This window comes from Triticum aestivum, chromosome 4A (genome assembly GCF_018294505.1).
Source record: "Triticum aestivum cultivar Chinese Spring chromosome 4A, IWGSC CS RefSeq v2.1, whole genome shotgun sequence".
Classification (NCBI taxonomy): Eukaryota; Viridiplantae; Streptophyta; class Magnoliopsida; order Poales; family Poaceae; genus Triticum; species Triticum aestivum.
In genome coordinates this window covers 463,370-475,161 of record NC_057803.1, presented here as the reverse complement: position 1 = coordinate 475,161, position 11,792 = coordinate 463,370, and the positions used below count along the sequence as shown (strand labels likewise).

The 11,792-nt window shown below is 39.6% G+C and overlaps 1 protein-coding gene across 3 annotated transcripts; it reads right to left on the bottom strand.

The window, feature by feature from the left end:
• Positions 1–1,409: 1,409 nt before the first annotated feature.
• On the bottom strand, positions 1,410–10,859 carry LOC123084663 (achilleol B synthase). 3 transcript variants are annotated; one of them, XM_044506140.1, is made up of 18 exons: positions 10,588–10,859; positions 10,213–10,404; positions 9,607–9,696; positions 9,292–9,486; positions 8,909–8,993; positions 7,936–8,102; positions 7,238–7,426; positions 7,042–7,155; positions 6,310–6,432; positions 6,117–6,236; positions 5,913–6,011; positions 5,004–5,060; positions 4,218–4,264; positions 3,993–4,136; positions 3,725–3,902; positions 2,355–2,429; positions 2,156–2,239; positions 1,410–1,660 (listed from the first exon to the last, which is right to left on the bottom strand). In XM_044506140.1, exons 1-18 carry the CDS (start codon positions 10,783–10,785, stop codon positions 1,547–1,549), a joined length of 2,271 nt encoding a protein of 756 aa, XP_044362075.1. In that variant the 5' UTR covers positions 10,786–10,859; the 3' UTR covers positions 1,410–1,546. The 3 variants fall into 3 exon arrangements, with proteins under 3 accessions (XP_044362075.1, XP_044362076.1, XP_044362077.1); XM_044506141.1 differs by having other exon boundaries at positions 7,042–7,101; XM_044506142.1 differs by lacking the exon at positions 5,004–5,060.
• Positions 10,860–11,792: the final 933 nt, after the last annotated feature.

The window sequence follows — 11,792 nt, the reverse complement described above, 5'->3', positions numbered from 1 at the left end:
TGGGAGGAGATGTTCCCGTCGACGACGAGGCACCTACGGTGACTTCGTAAATATCAAGATGATATGCCGACTCAGTCTTTCGGAGATGCTCATAGGGGTAGGGTGTGCGTGTGTGCGTTCATAGGGGCGAGTGTATGCGCGTGTATATGAGCGCTTGTGTCTGTACTGATGTTCAAAAAAATATGGCCACCACGGCAGCAGACGCGCACTCGAAAAGAAGTATCAGCTAGCGCGGTGGGATCTTCTTCTACTACTTCATCCGTTCACTTTTGTAAAACAGTGTTTTAGACATTTATAAGGACAACGCCTAAAACAGTTCAATTTCAGCTATCTAAAATGATCTAAAAAAATGAACAGAGGAAGTAGTACAAATTAAGCAGCCCTAGAATGCAATGCAATGCAGCACACATAATAAAACATAGAGAAAAGTAACATGCGGTAGACACACACACACACTTGATTACACAAAGACAATAATAAAAACAGAGTTTCAGGCTCCTCGCGCAACCGTGTCCGGCCCCCGCGGGCTGCCGGCCGCGCCCCCCATCCATCCACCCCAGCGACCTCCCCCACCCTTCCTCTCCCCACCATCGCCGGCCTTCATGGCCAGGCTCGGCTCGGGCGGTGCCGCCGGTGGCCCACGGCTTTTCCCCTCCCATGGTGGATCCTGCGGGGGGCGGAGTTGCCCCAGGAGGTGCTTCGAGGCGGCGATGGTGCGACGCGGCGGCGGTGTAGCTTGGTGTTGGTGTTGGTGGCCGGTGGCGTGGGGCATGACCGTTAGTGCTCTGGGCCCCTTTGGGCCCCATCTGGGCTGGGGCGGGCCAGCGGCTCCGATCTGTGGCGTAGCTTCTTGGAGGTGGCGGTGGGGCGTTGGGAACCTGGGTGGTGGTGGCGCCGTCGTCGGCTAGCTGTAGCGAGGCGAAGGAGACTTTGTGGGCTCGATCTGAGCCCGACGGGCTCGGGTGGCCTGGTTTGCCTCTCGCCGCTGCGTACGGCCGGTTACCGCGATGGCGCTAGAGGAACTGGCCTCTTGTGCGACGGCGGTGGAGGTTATTCCCTCCCACTCGACCGCGGTGTTGCCGCCCCCGGATCCCTGCGTTTTCATTCTCCGTCCTCTAGGTCTCATGATGATGGCCTCGGTGAGACGGCGTGGGTGGCTTCGAGACCATGGTGGCGCAGGTAGGTGGGCGGAGTGCTGGGTGGAAGACTCTGGAGCAATTTAGGGTTTCTAGTCTACCCTCTATTCCTCTGCGCTTGCCTGGGGTGCCGCTCACAAATCGCATTCCTGAGGCTAGGGGGTAGGGACCTTCTTATACCGTCTTTCCAAATTGATTCAACCTAGCTCACCATCCTCCATCTGCCCTGTAGTGTTTGTTGACGAAAACACTTGGCCGACAAATGGACGAATGTTGCGGTCAAGGAACATGATGAACGGTGTCCATAACAGCCTATAGTGTTTATGCTAACAAAACCCACCAACAATATATTGTTCTTGTCTACATTTACACATACCCACACATCAATAATGTAATCATATGCATCCACATCAGTCGCTTGCAACAAGTCGGCGACGAAACTCTCCAAGAGCCATGATAGGGTATAAGTTGCGGTAGTTGGGATAGTTGAAGTAGAAGGCAGAGTTGGCGGATCCAACATGCTCCTAGCATCAAAAGGAAACAACAAGGGTCGCATTTTCAAAAAATGCACATGAACAATGCTTGGTGAAGTTCAAAATTTCAATTATCAAATAAGCAAAGAAACCTTTTGGCCTCACTTTATCAAGTTCAATGAGATTATAGTCATGGCCGTGTGCATAGGTGTAAAGGCCATGGGTATACCCTCCTTTTGGAAAGAAAAGATGACACGATATTCATATAATCATATATTGCACTTGACAATCATGTTGCTTGCAGGAAATTGTTTTGTCTTTATCGTCAATTTTAGTACTGCCTCCGATCCAAATTAATTGACACACTTTGGTATAACTTTAAAGTTATACTAAAGCCGCATCAATTAATTTGGATCAGAGGGAGTAGCTTAAATTTCATTCTAGTATTGCATTTGACATTCATAATTTCATATTTGTTAACAGGTAGCATACACAAATCTAACTTGCACTCAATCGTGGTATGAGTAAACTAGACAGAAAACTTGCCTGCTGGGGAAACTCGCCCGTGTCTAGCTGCATGCTCATCAATACTTGCGCTGCACGGTATAGTGGTACCCGATCTATTTCAGTCTGGTGAGAATATGAAACCACTTCAATTTTTCAGATAATGCAACTGTCCTGACAATATTTTTGCAGTTATGGAAAATAATTTCAGTAATGCATTTGACGGAAAACATGAACAGACCTGCCCACCATAGAATAAACCTAGCATTGCCCAAGCAGTCTCCACCGTGTGAGGAGTGCCACTGTCAACGTACTCCTGTTCAATTTTGTTTCGAGATAAGAAATAAGTATTATGTATCATTTGACACTAGTTACCCATTTTTGGATTGTCTCTCAAATTTTATAACAACCTTGGCTACCACATATATATGCACCTATCTGTTGTCATATTTTTGATTTATGATACCTTGTCTGCCTATGTAGCGCGTACATTGCAGCCTACGGTTTTTGACCCATTTAAACCCCAAACTGAGATAGATTTCAAACCAACTCAAATCCAAAAAATTGTTTATTCATATAATCTGGAATTACTGCAGTGGCTGGCAACTATAGAAATCAACACTGCAGCAAGTGTCTGCATAGTAGCACCCGACCTACTATTCATACCAACGACGTACTGTAGCAGTTCAAAAAACTACACATGCCCCCTCCCAGTTCATTTTTAGTTCAAAACCATTACGCCGCGGAAGCCCGCTGGAAACCCTCGCATTGTCCTCTGGCCCACCAACTCTTAGCAAAAATGGATTCCGTGTAACCCCGCTGATCCCAACCATACCCTACCCTAGTCCTGACAAGTCTCACTAGACCGCATAGCAAACACCAGATAGTCCAAATAGTGTCCCGTTTGATGTGTCACAATGGAAGGGCGCTCAAAAGAGGGAACAAGGTCTAACCCTTCCTCGGTTATGCTCCCTGATGTACTGGGTGGTATTTTCTTTCTAGGTAGGGACTTCAGAAGATAAAGTAGATGAAAAGTCTTGCTATCTTATCTATATCAACAAACCAAAGGAAGTGTGTTTCCCCGCAGTGACGTTATGAGGTAATGCTACGATGGGGCTAAAGATGGGCAACTCCGCAAATTCATGAAAAGTGGCATTTGCACTAACCTCTCTTTTTTACTTGTGAGCAGACTGCAGACATGATACCATCCATAACTGTTGTGCGTCTTTAAAAGGTCCTATTTAACAAATAAAGAGTACCCTAGTTGCAAACTCATAGGGTATACCCTGTTTTGAAAATGGGGTCGTGACACTAGGTGGCAACATTTTTTGGAATATAATAATCCAAAAAGAGGTAACTAGTGTGTCAGAAATGAGAAAAATTGGGGTAAAACATGGCGTTATTTTTTAAGTGGGATAATAATATCAGAACAAGGATTATAAATGTAAAAAGTGTCATTTGCATAATAAAAATTCAAGAAATCAACTTCAACTTGTCTTGAGGAGGAGAGGTGAAATTTATAAGAAGAAGGTGAATTTCCATAATAAGTGAGAAAGATAATTAAAAAAATAAGACATATTGGTAGGTATAGCAACACAATTAAAAGGTTACCCCAGTATAATTAGAAAGATAGCTTTCTCCCCATCCACCAGTACTTTGTTGCTTTGACAACAAAAAATTGCATGCTTTCCTGATAGAAGAACTATTGTGATAATTTCTTCCAGCAGCAATTAATCCTTTTATCGCAAACAAGGTTCCATACGTGAAACAAATACCCCAACTGCCATACCTACATGATAAATGAATAATTATACTTGTACATGGTAAAATCATGAGCGGGATATGATTTCCATACCATAAATGGCGTAGTATTGCTTACCACGAGCCATCGTTCAGTTGTTTTCCTTCAATAAACTTAGCAGCGCCTTTTATACATTTTCCTAACTCATCACCGCGGTACTGTGGGTATAGCTCTTTGAATAATATTAGAGCATCAACCACCGATGCAGTGCATTCACAAGATCTACCAATTGATTTGCTAGTAAGTTTACTTGAGCAAAGAGGAAGACATAAGCAACAATAATTTTCACCAAAGAGTACTTACGGATACTCGATGACAATGTTCTTAAAACTCTCAGAAGGATTAAGAATCTAGGTTGTCAAACCAAAATTAAGGTTAGTGCACATGCAACAATATTATGGTTTGTTGGAGAAGGATGATAGAAAAATTTCCACTTGCTACTAGGATTAGGTAAGGAATCCATGCAATGGTCAAAAAATATCAATTGTGTTAGCAATTCATTAAGATAATTTAGCTTGTTCAAAAGGGTAGTGTACGCGCATGCAGGTGGATATACCATGATTTTTTTTTGCAAAATTCTGTTTTGTTAATAGTCAACAACATGAGTAATTTTGAAAATAATATAATTATGAGTTAAGAACTAGAAAATATCCTGATCTTTCTTATTATTCCTCTACTTATTTTATAAAATAGTTGACCGAAAATTCATACCATTAATAGCTAGTTAAAAGTTAATTAAATTGTTGTGCTAGAACACAAAACCCATAAAATCAGTATTATAGATTTACTTACCAAATGTTGTTTCAGTACATATAGGAAATCATCGTTATTAAGAGGTGAGTGTAACTTCCTCAGATGGGACTAATTCAGTAATTGGTAGAAGCAAATATTATCTTGTCCTTTCTTGTAAATGTTAGAAATATCTGGGAGGAGAAATTTCTATGCTAGACAATTTTTTTTTGGTTTCATGTTAGCAAACATTATTTGCATACTCTGAGTGTTAATTTCCCTAGGCCTTGTTATACCCCCCCCCCCCCACACACACACACAATCGTTCAGTTGATCAAAGTACAAGGCCAATATAGTTACCTCTAGCCAGGCAGATGTTCTTCTATGTTCATATGCGCAAAAAGAACCATCTTTATTCTTTAATCAGGAAAGATGAAAGTGGCCATTAGTCAACTAACATTTAAACTTTACTAATAAAGGAATAAAAGTGTGTGTTTTTTAGGGAACTGAAGAATAATAGACTGACAATATCATACATTTGATGAAGAGATATTTTTGGTAAAAAGATTAGTTTATCCTTTGCATGGTGTGGAAATTTTTCTAGATTTGAAGAGAAAATAGCATCTTTTTCTTATGGTACTCATCCATGTTATCAAGAGGTGGCTCGAAAGACAACAATTCGGCCATAGCTAGCTACCCATGTGGATTACTGGTGATCACTTAAATTTGCACAAATTTGTATTATTTAGATGGAACTACACATGCTTACCTTTTGTAGCTCATGTTTATATTATCTCATATGAATTCTCTAAAGTTCATTTTACTAAATTTCTAGTGAAATGTTTTGAATTGATGATCTTCTAATCTGCATGGAGATATGTGCTAAGGTTTCTTATTCATTGGTAGTCGCAAAAGGACTATAGTGACTCTGGTGGTGGTTCATTAGGTTAGATCGAGTTCCATAAAATCCTAGTTGTAGCAAGATCTTTGGAGGCGGTTGTCCTATGTGAGTAGCGAGTTTGGATCAGTGAGGTGCTGTTGTTGGTAGTAGCAAAAGAGAGAGGAGTTTGGTTGCACACTCAGTTAAGAGGTTGGTAGCAATTAAATTATAATTCTTTTATTGTGGGGTTGGCGAGGGTCGGATGTAGATCCAAAGGTTGGCTATGCAATCTTATATTTAAAATACATGGTAGCACCATTTTCAGGAGGATCATAGGACATTCATCAATGTAACCTCCGACCCGTCGATTTAGGCTAAGGGGATCATACCATCAAAGAAAGGAGAAACTCGATGGCATCGTAAACCCTTTGTTCTTCTATTGGGTCACCAACAAGATTGGGAGAAATCTTTGATAATGATAGCAATGCCTACAAGAATGAGATTTTATTCTTTGAGTTCAGAAATCGAAGACCATTTTATTATCAGTTCTAATATCATCAAGTAAATATTCTTGTACCAAAGGTCATAGGTACCTTAAGAGTTTCTGCAGTACAATCAGATATAGACAAACCATGGTCTATAGTTGAAAGGGTCCATGAACCTTTTGATCTATGGCGATAAAAACTTTCATAACTCGGGAAGTTTCCAAGAATCTTCAATTACAAGAAAAAAATATTTTAGATTTTTATGATTATTTTAGTATAAAGAACATGGAAAATAATGAACCTGTGAGTTTTTCATGAACTCATGAGCCTTTTTTATAGTTGGGCCAAATTCAGCTATAAGATCTGTTGAGCAAATTGCTTGAACTATGAATGGCGTCTCCCAGCTCTGGCAGCCATCACAAATCTGTTTTGACAGAATAGCATAAAACTTTCTTGCCAACTTGACATATGAAATTATCTAGATTTTTCTGAAAGAAATTGTCTCATTCTAAAATAAATAAAACATGTCTGGATGCAACCGAACTTCATATTAATACCATTGAAGCATGAGAGATGTGCATGCCATAACAAATATGAAAAAAAATTGGAGGATGTACTTTTCAAATTTTCATTCTTGTGCCCTTAACATCAGCTAATAAATAATTTTATGTGTGTCCTAATCTTGTTGAATGTGTGGCTGATTCAATAGTTGAAACCATTTTGATAGGTCCACTTCTCGCGCATGGAAATATTAAAAATGTGTCTACTTCTCATATGTGAAAATATTTGCAAAATAGAAAGCTGATTATGGGGCGTATGAGTTTTTAATTTGATTGAGATTCCAACTACGCAGTAAAACCCTGTTGAGTATAATTCAGCTTCTACAGAAATGTGTATAGCATATGTCTAAACCATGCCTATGATGGCATCGATGTTTGAGACAAAAACAACCCCACATAACAAAAATTTAGTGATCACCCAACTATGAAAACTATCTTATAAAGTTATTCTACAACATAATGTAAACTAATACCTTAGCCTTCATTCCATCTTCTGCAATCCACAGATGATCATAAACTCTTGGAAGATGTTTCTTGAATGCATTTGAATTTGGATTTTCCACCCAACAACAGATCATATTCAGTATCTAATTTATAACCAACTACATGTCAATTGATTTGCTCGAAACAATTGATGTTTTGCAGAAATGTAAGTACTTACGGAGTTACCTTGTCAACATGACTACTGGTTATGTATTCAGTTATTTCATTATTATAATGAATTTGTTCCATAAGCTTACTCAAAGCTCTTCCTCTTAACTTGTTTGCTGGCCACCAATTTAACATTGGCTCCACAAACTTGTTAAGACAAAAACTTACAATATTTTGCATTTGTGAGCGGGGGTTGTGAAGGTCCTCCTATAAAGAAAGAAGAAAACTGAGTTACAAAAGTTTGCATAATTATTATTTAGAGGTAGTTCCTACAAATTCTTCTTAGTTTAGTCAGGAAGATATAACTTTTAATGAAACAGAGAGGTCTTGTAATTCACTACAACATTACATTTGATCCATGAGTCCTCTAAAAAAATCATTTTTGTGTGCGCCATTTTTCCTCGTGCAAAATTACTTCTAGAAACTCAAATATCTGCAGACATTAAATAAAAGGACCAGTCCAAATCCAAGATGTTGTAGGACCCATGCAATTTTGTCCCTAGTTTTGTGCAGGTACTAATCTTTGTCCCAGAAATTTGTTTAACAAATCTATCTCAAAAAAGATACTTGATCTCCAAAGGTATCATAACCAACAATAAGTAATGCATGTATACATTCCATGATCTCCAAAGGTATCATAACCAACAATAAGTAATGCATGTATAGATTTCCTTATCTCCAAAGTCATAACTTTAGAATTTCTGGCAGCAACAAACCTTGGCACAATAATTACTCGCCTTTCCCCAATCAACATTGTCATAAGGTATGTTGTAGAGCTCCTCTCGTAGTGCCATTATTGTTGGAGTAATGGGCCCAACAAATCTCTTCCCATAAAGATATGCCATTGACATATATACTAACCGACAATGGCACCAAAATCGTCCTATGAAGGAATAAAAATAACTTGTGTAAGAAATTTAAAAAAATGATGACAATAATGGATGAATCTCACGCCGAGAACTCTAGAAACATGCCTGTAATAAATCACATCACAAATAATTTTAAATAAAAATCGCATATACGGGTGTTTTTTAGGGGACAAACAACGGCTACAAAAAAAATACTACAAGAGAACTCCATCTCTAGATGTCATGTGATCCATGTGATGAGTGGCGCAAGCATGTCACATCGTTCAAGTGCAATACCATGTATTTATTTGCATCTCTGGCAACGCAGGACTTGACACTGACAAAGGCATGGATATGTCCTATGAAGGGGCATGGAACGGCAGAAGATGAGCCAACATTTGTTGTTGTTTTTCTTTTGCAAAGAAGCCTCTGCGCACAGTGGACCAATCTGGCCACCTCAACAACTAGCCATGTGCGTTCTGCCTTAGTGGTCTGCTTGTTGGTGGTTTTTGGATCAATATGTAAGGGTGAAAAAATATCTCTTGAAGGTGCTTGGTGGGTTAATTGAATGTTGAAAAATTTCCCAGAATATTTGCAAAAATATATATGAAAATTAAAGTTAATTAGTTATGACAAAGTGCAAAATCAGGCTCATTAGGCCTAAGCTAATTATTAAATTGACAACATAACCAAGTTTACCAAACTTCAGTGGAACTTCACTCGAAATAATGGTAGAATGCCAAAAATGGCTATACAGTTGCACTCGCATTCATGTGGGGGTTATTTTATGTACGAAATAAATTTTGATAATCTTTGTTAGGTCCATGGATGGAAAATGCACCTGGATGAATTGGAAGAAAGTATGGAAGCAACCACAACTCAGGAATGATTGGATTATTGCCCGACCAATCGTAGACACCAATTATCTGCCATTATATAGAAGAGTATTTTAAATAAATACAAGTTTATTCAATAGTATTTTCTTAATGGTTGATAATGCTTATAAATAGCACAATGTAATATCCTTTTTTATGGTGCTTCTTATTTCACCAATTGCTAAGGAGGTAAATGTTGAAGTGGTGGTTGTAAATGGAAACAAGAAAAAGGTGTTAATGTAGCATAAAGGCCCTCATCTTATTAAAAGTTGCCTGATCATTTTCATAAGTTCTGATTACTGTAAAGAAATAAAATAAAATTATCCGTCCTCTTTCTTATTATGCATACCGAGAGAAATATCTTTCCCCACTGCGGTACTCCAGTTGCGCTTCCGTGAGATAAAATCCAAGCACGCCCTTTGGTTAATACATCATTATCACCGTCTAGCATCTCGCCAAGAAGCCTTAAGGCTACATAATTTAAACATGATCCAAACATGCTACTAGGTCCCCAAACATGTGTTCCCCAACCGCCATCCTCGTTCTGCATAAATCATAATGCTTTATGAAATTTGTTTCTTTTTTTATATGCAAAGCCAAATGCAGATCTATATCTAAAACAATTAATATATTTCATGGAAATTATAAGTTGTAATTTCCATGCCTGATGATTGTAAATGTGGCGGCGTATCTCACGTTGATGTTCTGATGATAGGACGATGTTAAGTGATCCAGTAACATATAAAGAGAATATCTGCAAGACAGACATAGTAAAACAGAAGCAATGCAAATTTATATTGTGCGCACTTAGTTATTGGGAGCAAAGCATGGACTAGCGAGTTGGGAGCAGTAGCGTTCAACACATATCCAGATTAAGTAGTAGTACCCAAAAAGAGCTGTAGTGTGGAGTCGTAGATTCGATTCAGTTGTTATAAGTGTGTATAGGTACGTGCGTGGTGTGGTGTTAATTCGTGTGCATGTGACGCGCACACTTCAATTTCTCTAGTGGGGTACGTAGTTATGTGTTATGTTATGAAAATTAATTTCATCATGCATCTAATATTATTGAGTTCATAGTGTGGATGTTGATATCTTTTCCTACAAAGCTAGTCAAATTTTATAAAGTTTGACTTTGATCAAATTTTATATGCAAACTAAAAAGAAACAGAGGGAGTACATACTACTAAAATATAGGGAAATGAACAAAGTATATTTGAGTGGGCTGATGTTAATTAATTATGCGAGTGAAATTAATACTAGTAGTACTTACAAGCATAGGCATAATGAACATGAGTCCACTGACGTCACCAGGCCAGTGTCCATCGTGTGCTTGGAGAGTAGAATATTGATGAAGAGCACGCCTCAGTGAAGTCGTTATCATTTTCTCCGTGACTACCTGTGTACCCTTTTCGACGACCCTCGTGGTTGGAATGTTGGCCGGGAGGAGGTTCCCTTTTGCAAACTGGAATCCATGTATTTATTATACAGTACATATGATATATACTCCCTCCGTAAACTAACATAAAAGCGTTTAGAAAGAAAGTACATGGTAAGATCCTACTACTTATAGACGGAAAAACTTGCGATTCGTTTGTTGCAAGCTGCAATCTTTTTGTCAATCAAAAAAGAACCCAAGAGAAGCTACCTGCAAGCGTAGGAGGAGGTCCTGCGACTCCCGCTTGTGGTAGCGGTGCTTGGTGAAGTCCTCACGAAGCCTCTCGACCTCGGCGCGCTCCTCCGGCGTGCCGGCGTCGCGATCGAACTCCCACACCTGCCTGCCCAGGAAGCCGCTGGCCGAGTGCAGCCACGGCCTGCTGCCCTCGCCGATCTTCAGCCTCCACATCACGTACCTACGCGGATCGATCAGGCAAACGTTTTCTTTCTTTCTTATTTCTTACTCTTGTTGTGCTGCCACAATGCATGACTGTGTCTTCTTTATATAGGAGGAAATCCTCCCCTCAAAAAAATAAATATAGGAGGAAATCCAGACCAGCTTCTGGACACGTCACCTACCGACGCATGCCAACTAGTAACTGTCAACTACTTCCCATTAATTATACCTTTTCCGATGCTTCACCTTGCAATGCAAGGCTAAATATTCCATTTGGCAACACAATTAAGAGGAGACAGAGAGGAGTTTGGTAAGGCCATCTTCAATGCTAACCCCTAAATGGACACCGCAAATGTCGTTTTTTATGTCCGGACGTGGTTCGTGGAATTGATGCGGGAGGTAGCCATCAAATGATTATTCACAAATTAATTCTTATTTGTCCAGTTATAGAGAGAGAAAGAGAGACCATGCATATGTTTTTTTGGTGGGGTATTGTGGTGTGGTTTCTGATTGGAAGGAGAGAAAGGAGAGGGGGGCCATGCATGCGTAGATAGAGAGAGAAAAAATAGGAGTACCACGTGGTTGTTTTTTATTGGTCAAGTGGCTCTCGGGACACTCGCAAGTGGATCTTCAAAGGATGTCTGGACAGCTCCTCGGACCGATAGGAGTCCCTATTGGATGACAAACGTTAACAAGAATTATTCGGACACCACAATTCAAACATATAGCAAAGCTTTGAAGGTCTCCTTTGGAGATTCCCTAACCGAGAAAAATAATAATGCCATGCGTGCGTAACATTCTGACAAAAGATACAAGTCTTGCTACCTTGCCACCTGTGACGTGCCAGGTTATGTCTAGTCAAGATCAGACCTCTGTTTGAAAACCAAAGGAGTATCTTGACTAGAAGATCTAGTTTGATATTTCATATATTTTTTGTTATGGTTATGAACATCATTGTGGACAATCACCTCATATAAGGACTTGACAGAAAACTTGTTGTTCCGATGCAAGTTCCATTG